The sequence below is a fragment of the Oncorhynchus keta genome, chromosome 20 (assembly GCF_023373465.1).
Source record: "Oncorhynchus keta strain PuntledgeMale-10-30-2019 chromosome 20, Oket_V2, whole genome shotgun sequence".
Lineage (NCBI taxonomy): Eukaryota > Metazoa > Chordata > Actinopteri > Salmoniformes > Salmonidae > Oncorhynchus > Oncorhynchus keta.
In genome coordinates this window covers 36343971-36362233 of record NC_068440.1, presented here as the reverse complement: position 1 = coordinate 36362233, position 18263 = coordinate 36343971, and the positions used below count along the sequence as shown (strand labels likewise).

General features: G+C 50.7%; 1 protein-coding gene across 1 annotated transcript in view; it reads right to left on the bottom strand.

Moving 5' to 3' along the window:
- Positions 1–10832: 10832 nt before the first annotated feature.
- Positions 10833–18263, bottom strand: part of LOC127909979 (transmembrane protein 170B-like) — a 31956-nt gene continuing 24525 nt past the window's right edge. The window contains exon 3 of the mRNA XM_052472769.1: positions 10833–14192. Within this exon, the coding sequence (XP_052328729.1) occupies positions 14062–14192 (131 nt within the window). The 3' untranslated portion in view covers positions 10833–14061. The remainder of the gene's footprint in view (positions 14193–18263) is intronic.

The following is an 18263-nucleotide window of genomic DNA, read 5'->3' as shown; positions in this document are numbered from 1 at the left end:
AGGGCTGTACCATATTAGCCAAAACAGCAAACTTCCTCAAACCCAGGCGTGACCACACCATGTCTTTCAGCAGCTCGGTTAAAAATGGCTCTTTAACTGTATTATTAAGAGCACGTAGTGTTGAACTACTTTTAAATTTAAATTGTTCAATTTAACATTTATCTATTTAACTAGGCAAGTCAGTTACGAACAAAGTCTTATTTACACTGACCTGCCTACACCGTCCAAACCCGGACGACACTGGACCAATAGAGCGCCGCCCTATTGGACTCCCAATCACGGCCGGTTGGGATGCAGCCTGGATTCGAACCCAAGTGGTCTCCTGCCCCACCTAGAATTGGGGTACAGCAGCACCAAGGGGTTGGGCTGGTCTAACAGGAGCACCGAGGGGTTGGACTGGTCTAGCAGGAGCACCAAGGGGTTGGGCTGGTCTAACAGGAGCACCAAGGGGTTGGACTGGTCTAACAGGAGCACCAAGGGGTTGGACTGGTCTAACAGGAGCACCAGGGGTTGGACTGGTCTAGCAGGAGCACCAAGGGGTTGGGCTGGTCTAGCAGGAGCACCAAGGGGTTGGACTGGTCTAACAGGAGCACCAAGGGGTTGGACTGGTGTAACAGGAGCACCAAGGGGTTGGACTGGTCAAACAGGAGCACCAAGGGGTTGGACTGGTCTAGCAGGAGCACCAAGGGGTTGGACTGCTCTAACAGGAGCACCAAGGGGTTGGACTGGTCTAGCAGGAGCACCAAGGGTTTGGACTGGTCTAACAGGAGCACCAAGGGGTTGGACTGGTCGAACAGGAGCACCAAGGGGTTGGACTGGTCTAGCAGGAGCACCAAGGGGTTGGACTGGTCTAACAGGAGCACCAAGGGGTTGGACTGGTCTAACAGGAGCACCAAGGGGTTGGACTGGTCTAACAGGAGCACCAAGGGGTTGGACTGGTCTAACAGGAGCACCAACGGGTTGGACTGGTCTAACAGGAGCACCAAGGGGTTGGGCTGGTCTAGCAGGAGCACCAAGGGGTTGGGCTGGTCTAGCAGGAGCACCAAGGGGTTGGGCTGGTCTAACAGGAGCACCAAGGGGTTGGGCTGGTCTAGCAGGAGCACCAAGGGGTTGGGCTGGTCTAACAGGAGCACCAAGGGGTTGGACTGGTCTAGCAGGAGCACCAAGGGGTTGGGCTGGTCTAGCAGGAGCACCAAGGGGTTGGACTGGTCTAGCAGGAGCACCAAGGGGTTGGACTGGTCTAACAGGAGCACCAAGGGGTTGGGCTGGTCTAACAGGAGCACCAAGGGGTTGGACTGGTCTAACAGGAGCACCAGGGGGTTGGACTGGTCTAACAGGAGCACCAAGGGGTTGGACTGGTCTAGCAGGAGCACCAAGGGGTTGGACTGGTCTAGCAGGAGCACCAAGGGGTTGGGCTGGTCTAACAGGAGCACCAAGGGGTTGGACTGGTCTAGCAGGAGCACCAAGGGGTTGGACTGGTCTAGCAGGAGCACCAAGGGGTTGGACTGGTCTAACAGGAGCACCAAGGGGTTGGGCTGGTCTAACAGCAGCACCAAGGGGTTGGACTGGTCTAGTAGGAGCACCAAGGGGTTGGACTGGTCTAACAGGAGCACCAAGGGTTTGGACTGGTCTAACAGGAGCACCAAGGGCTTGGACTGGTCTAGCAGGAGCACCAAGGGGTTGGGCTGGTCTAGCAGGAGCACCAGGAGATGTGGCTGGTCTAGTAGCACCAGGAGATGTGGTTGGTCTAGTATCACCAGGGGATGTGGCTGGTCTAGTAGCAGCAGGAGTTGTGGCTGGTCTAGTAGCACCAGGGGATGTGGCTGGTCTAGTAGCACCAGGGGATGTGGCTGGCCTAGTAGCACCAGGGGATGTGGCTGGTCTAGTAGCACCAGGGGATGTGGCTGGTCTAGTAGCACCAGGAGATGTGGCTGGTCTAGTAGCACCAGGAGATGTGGCTGGTCTAGTAGCACCAGGGGATGTGGCTGGTCTAGTAGCACCAGGGGATGTGGCTGGTCTAGTAGCAGCAGGAGATGTGGCTGGTCTAGTAGCACCAGGGGATGTGGCTGGTCTAGTAGCACCAGGGGATGTGGCTGGTCTAGTAGCACCAGGGGATGTGGCTGGTCTAGTAGCACCAGGAGATGTGGCTGGTCTAGTAGCACCAGGAGATGTGGCTGGTCTAGTAGCACCAGGGGATGTGGCTGGTCTAGTAGCAGCAGGAGATGTGGCTGGTCTAGTAGCACCAGGGGATGTGGCTGGTCTAGTAGCACCAGGGGATGTGGCTGGTCTAGTAGGAGCACCAGGGGATGTGGCTGGTCTAGTAGCACCAGGGGATGTGGCTGATCTAGTAGCAGCAGGAGATGTGGCTGGTCTAGTAGCACCAGGGGATGTGGCTGGTCTAGTAGCACCAGGAGATGTGGCTAGTCTAGCAGCACCAGGGCGTGTGGCTGGTCTAGTAGCACCAGGGGATGTGGCTGGTCTAGTAGGAGCACCAGGAGATGTGTCTAGTCTAGTAGGAGCACCAGGAGATGTGGCTAGTCTAGCAGCACCAGGGGGTGTGGCTGGTCTAGTAGCACCAGGGGATGTGGCTGGTCTAGTAGCACCAGGGGATGTGGCTGGTCTAGTAGTACCAGGGGATGTGGCTGGTCTAGTAACACCAGGGGATGTGGCTGGTCTACCAGCACCAGGAGATGTGGCTGGTCTAGTAGCACCAGGGGATGTGGCTGGTCTAGTAGCACCAGGGGATGTGGCTGGTCTAGTAGCACCAGGGGATGTGGCTGGTCTAGTAGCACCAGGGGATGTGGCTGGTCTAGTAGCACCAGGGGATGTGGCTGGTCTAGTAGCACCAGGGGATGTGGCTGGTCTAGTAGCACCAGGAGATGTGGCTGGTCTAGTAGCACCAGGGGATGTGGCTGGTCTAGTAGCACCAGGGGATGTGGCTGGTCTAGTAGCAGCAGGAGATGTGGCTGGTCTAGTAGCACCAGGGGATATGGCTGGTCTAGTAGCACCAGGGGATGTGGCTGGTCTAGTAGCACCAGGGGATGTGGCTGGTCTAGTAGCACCAGGAGATGTGGCTGGTCTAGTAGCACCAGGAGATGTGGCTGGTCTAGTAGCACCAGGGGATGTGGCTGGTCTAGTAGCAGCAGGAGATGTGGCTGGTCTAGTAGCACCAGGGGATGTGGCTGGTCTAGTAGCACCAGCGGATGTGGCTGGTCTAGTAGGAGCACCAGGGGATGTGGATGGTCTAGTAGCACCAGGGGATGTGGCTGATCTAGTAGCAGCAGGAGATGTGGCTGGTCTAGTAGCACCAGGGGATGTGGCTGGTCTAGTAGCACCAGGAGATGTGGCTAGTCTAGCAGCACCAGGGCGTGTGGCTGGTCTAGTAGCACCAGGGGATGTGGCTGGTCTAGTAGCACCAGGGGATGTGGCTGGTCTAGTAGGGGCACCAGGAGATGTGTCTAGTCTAGTAGGAGCACCAGGAGATGTGGCTAGTCTAGCAGCACCAGGGGGTGTGGCTGGTCTAGTAGCATCAGGGGATGTGGCTGGTCTAGTAGCACCAGGGGATGTGGCTGGTCTAGTAGTACCAGGGGATGTGGCTGGTCTAGTAGCACCAGGGGATGTGGCTGGTCTAGTAGTACCAGGGGATGTGGCTGGTCTAGTAGTACCAGGGGATGTGGCTGGTCTAGTAGCACCAGGGGATGTGGCTGGTCTAGTAGCACCAGGGGATGTGGCTGGTCTAGTAGTACCAGGGGATGTGGCTGGTCTAGTAGTACCAGGGGATGTGGCTGGTCTACCAGCACCAGGAGATGTGGCTGGTCTAGTAGCACCAGGGGATGTGGCTGGTCTAGTAGCACCAGGGGATGTGGCTGGTCTAGTAGCACCAGGGGATGTGGCTGGTCTAGTAGTACCAGGGGATGTGGCTGGTCTAGTAGCACCAGGGGATGTGGCTGGTCTAGTAGTACCAGGGGATGTGGCTGGTCTAGTAGCACCAGGGGATGTGGCTGGTCTAGTAGCACCAGGGGATGTGGCTGGTCTAGTAGTACCAGGGGATGTGGCTGTTCTAGTAGTACCAGGGGATGTGGCTGGTCTACCAGCACCAGGAGATGTGGCTGGTCTAGTAGCACCAGGGGATGTGGCTGGTCTAGTAGCACCAGGAGATGTGGCTGGTCTAGTAGCACCAGGGGTGTGGCTTGTCTAGTAGCAGCGCCAGGGGGTGCGGCTTGTCTAGTAGCAGCGCCAGCCCGAGAGACCAGCCGCTCCCTCTTCTGATGATCCTTCCCTGGCTCCACATCCAGCATGTCACCCCTGGGAAGCCTTATAGGGGCACTGCCAGGAGGCCAGTCATGAATGGGAGACAATGGCAGAGTCATGTGGAAACACAATGAGGATTTATGATGGATCTGTGTGCGGGGTGTGCCAGCCTGGTAGGGCTTCAGCATGGGCAGACTAAGGGCAGTGTCCATATGGACAGGAAGAAGGGGGAGGAGGGAGACAGACAGAGAGAGAAAGAGAGAGACAGATGGGCACTGGAGAGTGGAGAGGTAAGATCTGTGGAGGGACAAAAAAATAAGAATATGTTCTTAGTTAAATAAAGGTTAAAAAAAAAAAAAAAAAAGAGACAGAGGGGCAAGAGTAATAAGATCCAGAGGAAAAAGAGGAAGAGGGTAATGTCAGAGGAAGAGGAAAGTGGTCTATGAGGATAGCTCTAACTGTGACCCTTAATCTAACCCTATCCCCTTACCTAACTCTTAATCTAACCCTATCCCCTTACCCTAACTCTTAATCTAACCCTATCCCCTTACCTCTAACTCTTAATCTAACCCTATCCCCTTACCATAACTCTTAATCTAACCCTAACCCCTTACCCTAACTCTTAATCTAACCCTAACCCTCTTACCATAAACTCTTAATCTAACCCTATCCCCTTACCCTAACTCTTAATCTAACCCTATCCCTCTTACCCTAACTCTTAATCTAACCCTATCCCTTACCCTAACTCTTAATCTAACCCTATCCCCCTAACTCTTACCCTAACTCTTAATCTAACCCTATCCCCTTACCCTAACTCTTAATCTAACCCTATCCCCTTGCCCTAACTCTTAATCTAACCCTATCCCCTTACCATAACTCTTAATCTAACCCTATCCCCTTACCATAACTCTTAATCTAACCCTATCCCCTTACCCTAACTCTTAATCTAACCCTATCCCCTTACCCTAACTCTTAATCTAACCCTATCCCCTTACCCTAACTCTTAATCTAACCCTATCCCCTTACCCTAACTCTTAATCTAACCCTATCCCCTTACCCTAACTCTTAATCTAACCCTATCCCCTTACCCTAACTCTTAATCTAACCCTATCCCCTTACCCTAACTCTTAATCTAACCCTATCCCCTTACCCTAACTCTTAATCTAACCTTAACCCTTACCCTAACTCTTAATCTAACCCTATCCCCTTACCATAACTCTTAATCTAACCCTATCCCCTTACCCTAACTCTTAATCTAACCCTATCCCCTTACCCTTACCCTATCCCCTTGCCCTAACTCTTAATCTAACCCGAACACTTCTTATAACCTTAATCCTTACCCTAACCCTTATTCTAACCCCAACCCTTATTATAATCCTAATCCTTATCCCTTACCCTAACCATTATTCTAACCCCAACCCTTATTCTAATCCTAATCCTTATCCCTTACCCTAACCCTTATTCTAACCCCAACCCTTATTTTAATCCTAATCCTTATCCCTTACCCTAACCCTTATTCTAACCCCAACCCTTATTTTAATCCTAATCCTTATCCCTTACCCTAACCCTTATTCTAACCCCAACCCTTATTCTAATCCTAATCCCTTACCCTAACCATTATTCTAAACCTTAGCCCTTATTCTAACCCTACCCGTAACTTTAGCAAGCAGTTGCTTATCAACAGATAGTTTGTTGATAGTATGACCATCTGTAAAGCATCTACGGGTGGAAAACCCGGACTATCCAAAGTGTGACCGAGGATAGGGAAGGTTGACAGGTGATATTGTGAGAGCTGGAGGGAGAGAGGACATGGTCAGACTAGTCATATAGTAGAATGGGCTTCTAGAAGGAAGAATGGTAGATTACCAGGAGAGGCAGAAAGCTTCAGCATCATAGTCCCAATAATACTACCACTCTCTTCTTTAACAAAACCATCATTCAGCTGAACATATGAACAAGCAACAGTCAAAAGAATAACCAAAAGTATTTTTACTGCAAAACATTTTAATTCAATAGAATGCTGAGTATGTACAGGAGAACATTTGTACATAAATACAGTTAGAAACATCAGCCGTTCGCTGGTACAAAAGTTTTACAAACAACATATTATACATTATCTACACGTGCCACTTGTTTTGCACACCATGGTCTATGGATTGTCTGAATCCATTCACACACATTATCCGAGTTTCATTCCGCATGCAGTTGCTGAGTGGGTACAGAGTTGTCCTTGGAGCGTACGTGGCATTTGTATAACACTGAACTGGACTGAGGGGTTGGCATTGGTTATAAAGCTCATGAGAAATACAAACAACGGATTATAGGACAGCGCATCGTACGGTCGGATGGGGGTTGTGGGTATTTAAAACTGTGGGGATCACCAGCTGCAAATTGTCCCTTTAGTTATTGCAGATTCCACAGGATTACCCGCCCACGTCTATGACATCATCACACAGTGAGCAGAAAATGTACTCATCCTCCTCTTCATCCTCTTCATCCAACACCAACAGATTTACATTCATGGCAATTACATTAAAGGAAAAATCCACCCAAAACCATTCATTCCTTTCATTTACAGTGTTGAATAACACTAATACGTGAACACACATTTTTCATGTTGGCATTATAACAAGGTTGGTAGCAACATGGAAAATCGTTGTGGAAATCTGTCAACTACAAAACCCACAATGCAATGCTCTCTCTATAGGCCGGCTGGCTAGCTAGCTACACTGTAGGCACCTTTCTTTTCTATCTAGGACCTAAATGGGTTCTTTGGCTGTCCTCATAGGAGAACCCTTTGAAGAACTATTCTTGGTTCCGGGTAGAACAATTTTGGTTCCAAGTAGAACCCTTTTGGGTTCCATGTAGAACCCTTTCCACAGAGGGCTCTACATGGAACCAAAAAGGGTTGTAACCTAGAACCAAAAATGTTTGGAACCCTTTTTTCCTAAGAGTGTAGCTAGCAAACGTAGCAACACACAATAATACCAAAGATAATACCAGCATGTAAAGTAGCTGGTTTGCTGTAAAATTGCATCAACAAACTACACTATCAATTTAGGAGTCTACAATCTCACCATGTTCAACCTGCAGATCGATGTGCCTCCCAAAGTGGAGTCAAACAGGAGATGGGAAACATTGCCCATGCTAGGTCAATGAGCACTCTCCTTCAAGGAGTGAATGGGAGTCTATTGGGCGCTAGCTCAAAAACCCAACATTATCACATATTTTGTCAACAAGAATTACAACATTACAAATCTTTTCTGAGATGTGAGATAATTAACTTGCTATCTTTAGTATCGTATAGCTTTGGAATCGTGACATTTCATACTTTCGAGGAAAATAGGCACGTTTCTCGACATATACACTGACTTTGAGAAGGGATTGAGTGACGATTAGCTTAGTAACCGCGTGACGCAGCAAGACAAATTGAATGCGATGGGTCGTCATCTGCTGGGTGAGTCGGTATTACGTTCCACCACTCAGTGGATTCTGATCTCCTTTCTACAACATCTCAACCGCACCACGCAATGCACCCTGGTCTAAAGAGGCAGACAAATTGGGAAAAAATGTGCTAGACCCTCTGTTAAATTACACATTTCTCGAGGTAGGAATATCACAGAAAATGTCTCATTCAAGAGAAGACATTCTCCTGAGTTATGACATCGGCCAGTACTGAAATCTGGCATGAATGATAGACGTTTTGGCGATCTAAAAGTCCTATTCCTATTAACTTCCAGTGTAGCGAGAGAGACTTTATCATCACGGTGCTACGTCACACCGGACGGATTTCTGCCTGCTTCAACGCCAATAACTCAGACATACATGAAAACAAGAAATAACTCAGGGAATCGATAAAACATCACTCAGGGATGCACCAAAACAATATAACATTCAAAATGGGTGAACCTTTCCTTTTAACGTTCCAAAATATGGTTAGTGTTTGTAATAGACAAATCCATCTTATTGGTATCAAAATACTGTCCCATGGTGCAAATGTAAATGTCAATGTATGTCAGTACAGCTCACGCTACACATCCTCTGGTGAAGAATATATCAGGGTTGGGGTCAATTCCTCAATTCCAGTCAACGCACAAATTACACTGAAATGCCAATTATGTTTAATGATTTTATGTGAGAATATTTAGAACAGGAATTTGGTTTACTTTCTGAGTTGACTAGAATTGAAATGGAATTGAGCCCAACCCGGCTTTGTCTACTCTGCACAATAATACATGACGCGTCCTCACCTGGCGAAACAAAACATAGACATTTAACAGTATTAAGAATAGTGCAAGGAGCTTTGGTAGCAGAAAAAATAGTTGTGAACACCTTGTAGATGAAATACATCAAAAGGTTTTAAACAACATTATTATTATTAGACATTGCTCAGTGACCTGCCATCACACAACATTATGCCCAAGACTCGAGAAAGCACTTTTCAGGGATTGTAAGAAAATAAGTTAATACATGTTAAAACAGTCACATACACAAACAACCACACAGACATACATCAAGTACAACATCAACACTCTGTCAAACACAGTTTCACTTACAAACAGAAACATACAGATCATATCACTCTGACAGCAGGGTAGAGTCAAAGATTTTAGAACTAAACCAAGATTGGAAACGACAGGCAGAACAAGCAATGAGGTGGGCAGAGCCAAGCATGAACGAGCGAGATCCTATTGGCGTGTTTTAGCATCGTCTGCATATTTCCGTTAGGGAACGCCTATACTCTGTGATGTGCGCGTGTGCAATAACTAGCACCTTCTAAACAACGCGATATCTCTTTTTTTTTTTTTTCATTTTCAAAGGGCAAAGTCTACAAAACAGTCCACTCTGTTCATAACATATTTTAGTTTTGGGAACAGAACACTGTATTGAAAACAAATGTTTCATCGATGAGAACATTTGCAGAACGTCGGCTGAAATCCATCTCGATCCATCATGTCCCACTGCCGGCCACTGGGCTTCCTCTCACTACCATATTTGGTAGTGAGTGGAAACGCCAAGCGTTTGCTTCACATTTACACATCCAGTGAAAAATCTGTCTCATTGTTCTATCTGTGGTAGAGTCATCTGAAATAAGACACATTTGGTTCCTGAACTAGAACCAGGAAAGATTTCAATGAGTGTAATAACTAAATAATGCACTACAAATTAAGTTGATCGGGGGAATTTTTAGCTCATTATAATTAGCTCATTATAGTTAGCTCATTATAGTTTGTTTTAAGGATACAATTTCCAAGTATTTTCTTTAATCGAAGAGTTGTGAGAGAGCTAGTATGGAAAAGGAAAGGGAAAGGGGGGATACTTATGGGGTAGGTATCCCAGTTCCTTGGTGTCCACATCACCAACAAACTAACATGGTCCAAGCACACAAAGACAGTCGTGAAGAGGTCACAACAACACCTTTCCCCCTCAGGAGACTGAAAAAATGTGGCATGGGCCCCCAGATCCTCAAAAGGTTCTATATATCTCAGCAGGTATATCTCATTGATCATCCCCAAAACCAACACCTAATTTGGCCGCCTTTCCTTCCAGTTCTCTGCTGCCAGTGACTGGAAGGAATTGCAAAAAAATCGCTGAAGCTGGAGACTTTTATTTCCCTCACCAACTTTAAACATCTGCTATCTGAGCAGCTAACCAATCGCTGCATCTGTACATAGTCCACCCAATCTACCTACCTCAACCCCATACTGTTTTTATTTACTTTTCTGCTCTTTTGCACACCAGTATCACTACTTGCACATCATCATTTGCTCATGTATCACTCCAGTGTTAATCCGCCTGTTGCACACACTGTTTATAGACTTTCTTTTTTTTCCTACTGTATCATTGACTTGTTTATTGTGTTATTGGCTTGTTTATTGTTTACTCCATGTGTAACTCTGTGTTGTTGTCTGTGTCACACTGCTATGCTTTATCTTGGCCAGGTCGCAGTTGTAAATGAGAACTTGTTCTCAACTAGCCTACCTGGTTAAATAAAGGTGAAATAAAAAATAAATAAAAAAATAGCTGCACCATCGAGAGCATCCTGACCGGGTTCATCACCGCCTGGTATGGCAACTGCTCGGCATCTGACTGTAAGGCCCTACAGGGGGTAAAGCGAACAGCCCAGTACATCACTGGGGCCAAGCTTCCTGCCATCCAGGACCTCTATGATAGGTGGTGTCAGAGGAAAGCCCATAAAATTATCAGACTCCAGTCACCCAGGTGATAGACTGTTTTCTCTGCTACCGCACGGCAAGCGATACCAAGTCTAGGACCAAAAGGATCCTCAACAGCTTCCACCCCCAAGCCATTAGACTGCTGAACAATTCATAAAAATCGCCACTGGACAATTTACATTGACACCCCCCCTCTTGTACACTGCTGCTACTCGCTGTTTGTTTGTTACCTACAGTGCCTTGCGAAAATATTCGGCCCCCTTGAACTTTGCGAGCTTTTGCCACATTTCCGGCTTCAAACATAAAGATATAAAACTCTATTTTTTTGTGAAGAATCAACAACAAGTGGGACACAATCATGAAGTGGAATGACATTTATTGGATATTTCAAACTTTTTTAACAAATCAAAAACTGAAAAATTGGGTGTGCAAAATTATTCAGCCCCATTAAGTTAATACTTTTGTAATTTTTCAGTTTTTGATTTGTTAAAAAAGTTTGAAATATCCAATAAATGTCGTTCCACTTCATGATTGTGTCCCACTTGTTGTTGATTCTTCACAAAAAAAATACAGTTTTATATCTTTATGTTTGAAGCCTGAAATGTGGCAAAAGGTCGCAAAGTTCAAGGGGGCCGAATACTTTCGCAAGGCACTTTTTGTATAGTCACTTCGCTCCCACCTACATGTACAGATGACCTCAACTAGCCTATACCCCTGCACACAGTACCGGTGCCCCCTGTATGTAGCCTCATTCTTCTTACTGTGTTACTTTTAATTATTACTTTTTATTTCAGTCTGCTTGGTAAATATTTTCTTCTTCTTGAACTGCACTGTTGGTTAAGGGCTTGTAAGTAAGCTTTTCACGGTAAAGTCTACACTTGTTTTATTCAGCGCGTGGCAAATAAAGTTTGATTTGGCAAATAAAGATTTCATAGTTATGCACTAGATTTGTCAAACAGAAACGTTTCCAGACCGTCTGGAAGCCTCAAGAATTAATTAGTTAAAGAATATAAGAAAAAATTCAAGTACAAAAAATATCACCAGTCATCTTCAATACAAAATCCACAATCATCTCTCTCTCTCAATCCATTTACACTGGCTGCAACTGTCCCTCATAAAATGCAATACACTAGTGCCATCTGGTGGAATGACTTGGTACTGAAGGTGAGTGGTGTCAATTATATAACTAATGAAAAAAAAAAATCACTCAATCAGGTCACACTGGACATTCATATTTGGCCAAAATGAAGCAAAGGGATTTGGGGGATTCTAAAATCCGGTTGTTCAGCTCACGCCATTGTGCAAAAATAATGGTTCTGATATTAAAACAATACATACTTTCTCAGCAATAATAACAAAAAAAAGTAAGAAATCCACAATAAATAAAGTTAAAATGTGAGAACAATGTCCTTTGGCATAAAAAAAAGAACCCTTAGATTCCACCGAGTGTCTGGTGTGGTATTCACCTCTAGTTATTATGCGGCAGAGGACGCCTTTATTGGTCGAATGTAATTTACCAACCAATGAAAGTGATTGGTGGGGTTGGTATGTTATCAGCTCTCTGACTAACAGGTAAAAACAGTGGACCTTGCAACCCTCCAATACCAGGAGGAAATAACAAACTACACCCTGCTATTCATTATATAGTGAAATACTTTTGACCAGGACCCATTGGGCTCTGTGAAAAGTAGGGCACTATATAGGGTTTGGTTTGGGATGCAGATTGAGTCTCTGACCTTCTATAGAAATGGCTCTCTATGGAGTGGGATTTATAGGAGTCCAGACATGTGTATCTTTAACCACCAAGTAGCGGCTGGATTCCAATTTCTAAACCTTAAGAAATGTCCAATGTAGACATTTTTATCTCAAAATTAAATCATTTCTGGGTAACAATTGAATATTCATTTCAATTAAAACGGTCTCAAATTTTGCTAGGACTGTCTGAAGTAGAGAGGGGAAAACTGAAAACTAGCTGTTATTGACAAAGAGCTTTGGAACTCTTTCTTATTGGTCTATTAGCTGGTGATGTCACCAGGCAGGCCAAAACTCCACCCCACCAAAACAAGCAAAAATTTCAGGCGTCCTTTTCAAACAGCTCTTACACGAAAAGGGCACGATCATCATTCTCACAATTTCACAGTATTATTCCAACCGCATAGTGTGGAAATATATATAAAACACAGGAAAATGACATTGTTGACTGTACTGTGCCTTTAACAGTAAATCTGCCCCCAACACAGAGACAGAAACCCTTCCAAGAGATACTCTATCTTAACTATTCTCAAGCAGCCATACAGCTACTACCAGGACATTGCATCCCTTAACTTCGGTTAAGACATTAGTTTACCTCCATAAAACTCTGTAATAACCAGGTAGTGAAAAATTCCCCAACTCTGACCCTCTCCAGCCAATCTTCATGGCCAGAGTTGCTATTGCCTCAGAGTATGTTGGACAACCTGGACAGGTCTAGACACGAATTAACAAAAGGTCAAACAGAGATAGTGGTTCTATCTCCTTAGTAACCTTGAACTACGGCACCTGAACAACGTTCCCTATTCAGACACCTTTTTTAGGTAAACAAAGGGGGATCTGCAACATTTAGAAAGTAGAAAGGCTTAAGCCATTTGTCATGTTCTTTCATTCTTTCCCCTAAAAAATAAACATGTAGGAGTATGTTGTCAACAGAAACACTGCTGCGATAGTCAAAGAACTTTACAAGAAGGAATAGTCATAAAGATGTCCACAGTCAGAAGAACCAGTCGTTTTGTGGTTGTTGTGTTTTTAACACTGAAAGGTAGTTCGGGTTGACATCCTGTCTGGCATCCTCTCTGATATCCTCTCATGTCAGAATGACGATCGGTCTCCAAAAGGTCCATCTCTGTTCTGGCCATGGCCCTCATCAACATACCCTGGCACTTCAAGGACCATAGGCTATTAAGTGTACAATTAAATACAGGTTGTTGTCGTTTTTCTTTACTGTAAAAAAAAAATGTGGGTGGTTTTCCCACTACAAGTGCATCAGAAAACCTTCAAGGAGAGTCTGTGGAGATGGCCATGAAAGCATCTCTCTTGACAACCCTGGAGGTAAGTCCCAGAGGCCATTGGCACATAGAACTGACAATTCTGAAAATACCCAAGACATTGCCTTCGGTCCAGGATGTGGTTTCACTGACTCGACACTTGACGGAGGCTGGGGACATCGCCACCTGGTGGGGAGCCTTTTGAAGTGCTTCTTGAACACAGAACTGAGACCTGCATTGACGTCCCATGTCGTACTGCAGCAGAGGGGGATCTAGTGAGGGCAGCAGTGGCAGAACACAGCCACTGGGGGGGGTACTATCTCTTCGGCATCCCTCCCTAAATGTCTGCAACTGCTGGGACACCACAGTCTTCAGCTAATTTACTGTGTTTATTTTCCTCCAAATACAACATGAAGTTAACTGACACCACAATTCACACATTGGCTGTGTTGTTTAGGGTCGCTGGCGAGTGAAACTGGTAGGATGTGAACCATGGTCTCCCACACGTGCCCAGTCGCTCCCTCCATTCCTGTGTGTGTGTGTGTGTGTGTGGGTCTGTCTATCTATCCATCCGTCAGTGAGTCTCTGTCCATCTGTGTGGAAGGGTCATCTCTTCAGAGGGTGGCCAGTATGCGTGAGAAGGAGATGAGGACAGAGAGGGTGGTCTGGCCCACTCCAAACACCAAGGCCTGGAGGGGGGCCATGTCCTTCCCTGCCACCCTGTACACCCCCGCCACCGCCGCACCTGGGAAAGAGACACACCCACATACAGATTGTCATTAATATGAGTATTACCACACATATCATAACATACCAGTCGTCGAGCCTTGTCGACTGCACCCCAGATTGTTCAATGGCATTTCAGTATTGATAAAAGCACAAAGAAAAATGACTCTCGGGACTCCTTATTCTCAGCCTGTCCTCGTATCCCTACAGCTCCCTACTGGAATCTAATGTTGTGTCTTTAGACTCTCACACATGGACAGTTTTAGAAATAGCATTAAAAGATGTCCCTTTGTAAGCTGACCGTATATATTTTTTCATATATCCTTTATTTAACTAGGGCAAGTCTGTTAAGAACAAATTCTTATTTACAATGACGGCCTAGGAACAGTGGGTTGTTTGTTCAGAGGCAGAACGACAGGTTTTTACCTTGTCAGCTCGGGGTTTCGATCTAGCAACCTTTCGGTTAGTGGTCCAACACTCTAACCACTAGGCTACCTGCCGCCCACTAGGCCACCTGCCTCCCCACTAGGCCACCTGCCGCCCCACTAGGCTACCTGCAGCCCCACAAGGCTACCTGCCACCCCACTAGGCCACCTGCCACTAGGCCACCTACCGCCCAACTAGGCTACCTGCCGCCCCACTAGGCGACCTGCCGCCCCACTAGGCCACCTGCCACTAGGCCACCTACCGCCCAACTAGGCTACCTGCCGCCCCACTAGGCTACCTGCCGCCCCACTAGGCCACCTGCCACCCCACTAGGCCACCTGCCGCCCCATTAGGCCACCTGCCGCCCCACTAGGCCACCTGCCGCCCAACTAGGCCACCTGCCACCCTACTAGGCCACCTGCCACTAGGCTACCTGCAGCCCCACTAGGCTACCTGCCGCCCCACTAGGCTACCCGCCGCCCCACTAGGCCACCTGCCGCCCCACTAGGCTACCTGCCGCCCCACTAGGCCACCTGCCGCCCCACTAGGCTACCTGCCGCCCCGTTAGGCCACTTGCCGCCCCGTTAGGCCACTTGCCGCCCCGTTAGGCCACCTGCCGCCCCGTTAGGCCACCTGCCGCCCCACGAGGCTACCTGCCGCCCCACGAGGCTACCTGCCGCCCGTTAGGCCACCTGCCTCCCGACTAGGCTACCTGCCGCCCCACTAGGCCACCTGCCACCCCACTAGGCCACCTGCCGCCCCACCAGGCTACCTGCCGCCCCAATAGGCTACCTGCCGCCCCGTTAGGCCAGCTGCCTCCCCACTAGGCTACCTGCCGCCCCACTAGGCCACATGCCCGCCCCACTAGGCCACCTGCCACTAGGCCACCTTCCGCCCCACTAGGCCACCTCCCGCCCCACTAGGCTACCTGCCGCCCCACTAGGCTACCTGCCGCCCCACTAGGCTACCTGCCGCCCCACTAGGCTACCTGCCGCCCCACTAGGCCACCTGCCGCCCCATTAGGCCACCTGCCGCCCCACTAGGCCACCTGCCGCCCCACTAGGCCACCTGCCGCCCCATTAGGCCACCTGCCGCCCCACTAGGACACCTGCCACCCTACTAGGCCACCTGCCACTAGGCTACCTGCAGCCCCACTAGGCTACCTGCCGCCCCACTAGGCTACCTGCCGCCCCACTAGGCCACCTGCCGCCCCATTAGGCCACCTGCCGCCAAACTAGGCCACCTGCCACCCTACTAGGCCACCTGCCACTAGGCTACCTGCAGCCCCATTAGGCTACCTGCCGCCCCACTAGGCCACCTGCCGCCCCGTTAGGCCACTTGCCGCCCCGTTAGGCCACTTGCCGCCCCGTTAGGCCACTTGCCGCCCCGTTAGGCCACCTGCCGCCCCACTAGGCCACCTGCCGCCCCACTAGGCCACCTGCCGCCCCACTAGGCTACCTGCCGCCCCACTAGGCCACCTGCCACCCCACTAGGCCACCTGCCGCCCCACCAGGCTACCTGCCGCCCCAATAGGCTACCTGCCGCCCCGTTAGGCCAGCTGCCTCCCCACTAGGCTACCTGCCGCTCCACTAGGCCACATGCCCGCCCCACTAGGCCACCTGCCACTAGGCCACCTTCCGCCCCACTAGGCCACCTTCCGCCCCACTAGGCCACCTCCCGCCCCACTAGGCCACCTCCCGCCCCACTAGGCTACCTGCCGCCCCACTAGGCTACCTACCGCCCCACTAAGCTACCTGCCTCCCCACAAAGCTACCTGCCTCCCCACTAGGCCAACTGCCGCCCCACTAGGCCACCTGCCACTAGGATACCTGCCGCCCCACTAGGCCACCTGCCGTCCCACTAGGCCACCTCCCGCCCCACTTGGCCACCCGCCGCCCCTCTAGGCCACCCGCCTCCCCACTAGGCCACCTTCAGCCCCACTAGGGTACCTGCCGCCCCACTAGGCCACCTGCCGCCACACTAGGCTACCTGCAGCCACACTAGGCTACCTGCAGCCCCACTAGGCCACCTGCCACTAGGCTACCTGCAGCCCCACTAGGCTACCTGCAGCCCCACTAGGCTACCTGCCGCCCCACTAGGCTACCTACCGCCCCACTAGGCTACCTGCCGCCCCGTTAGGCCACTTGCCACCCTGTTAGGCCACTTGCCGCCCCGTTAGGCCACCTGCCGCCCCACTAGGCCACCTGCCGCCCCACTAGGCCACCTGCTGCCCCACTAGGCCACCTGCCGCCCCACTAGGCCACCTGCCGCCCCACTAGGCCACCTGCCGCCCCACTAGGCCACCTGCCGCCCCACTAGGCCTTCTTCCGCCCCACTAGGCCTTCTCCCGCCCCACTAGGCCACCTGCCACTAGGCCACCTGCCGCCCCACTAAGCCACCTGCCACTAGGCTACCTGCCGCCCCACTAGGCCACCTGCCGCCCCACTAGGCTACCTGCCGCCCCACTAGGCCACCTGCCGCCCCACTAGGCCACCTGCCGCCCCACTAGGCCTTCTTCCGCCCCACTAGGCCTTCTCCCGCCCCACTAGGCCACCTGCCACTAGGCCACCTGCCGCCCCACTAGGCCACCTGCCACTAGGCTACCTGCCGCCCCACTAGGCCACCTGCCGCCCCACTAGGCCACCTGCCGCCCCACTAGGCCACCTGCCGCCCCACTAGGCCACCTCCCGCCCCACTAGGCCACCTGCCACTAGGCCACCTGCCGCCCCACTAGGCTACCTGCCGCCCCACTACACTACCTGCCGCCCCGTTAGGCCACCTTCCGCCCCACTAGGCCACCTGCAGCCCCACTAGGCTACCTGCAGCCCCACTAGGCTACCTGCCTCCCCACTAGGCTACCTGCCGCCCCACTAGGCTACCTGCCGCCCCACTAGGCCACCTGCCGCCCCACTAGGCCACCTGCAGCCCCACTAGGCCACCTGCAGCCCCACTAGGCTACCTGCAGCCCCACTAGGCTACCTGCCTCCCCACTAGGCTACCTGCCGCCCCACTAGGCTACCTGCCACCCCACTAGGCTACCTGCCGCCCCACTAGGCCACCTGCCGCCACACTAGGCTACCTGCAGCCCCACTAGGCCACCTGCCACTAGGCTACCTGCCACCCCACTAGGCTACCTGCCGCCCCACTAGGCCACCTGCCGCCCCACTAGGCCACCTGCCGCCCCACTAGGCCTTCTTCCGCCCCACTAGGCCTTCTCCCGCCCCACTAGGCCACCTGCCACTAGGCCACCTGCCGCCCCACTAGGCCACCTGCCACTAGGCTACCTGCTGCCCCACTAGGCTACCTGCCACCCCGTTAGGCCACCTGCCGCCCCACTAGGCCACCTGCCTCCCCCCTAGGCCACCTGCCGCCCCACTAGGCCACCTCCCGCCCCACTAGGCCACCTCCCGCCCCACTAGGCTACCTGCCGCCCCACTAGGCTACCTGCCGCCCCACTAGGCCACCTGCCGCCCCACTAGGCCACCTGCCACTAGGATACCTGCAGGCCCACTAGGCTACCTGCCGCCCCACTAGGCTACCTACCGCCCCACTAGGCTACCTGCTGCCCCACTTGGCCACCACCCGCCCCACTTGGCCACCTGCCGCCCCACTTGGCCACCTCCCGCCCCACTTGGCCACCCGCCGCCCCACTAGGCCACCCGCC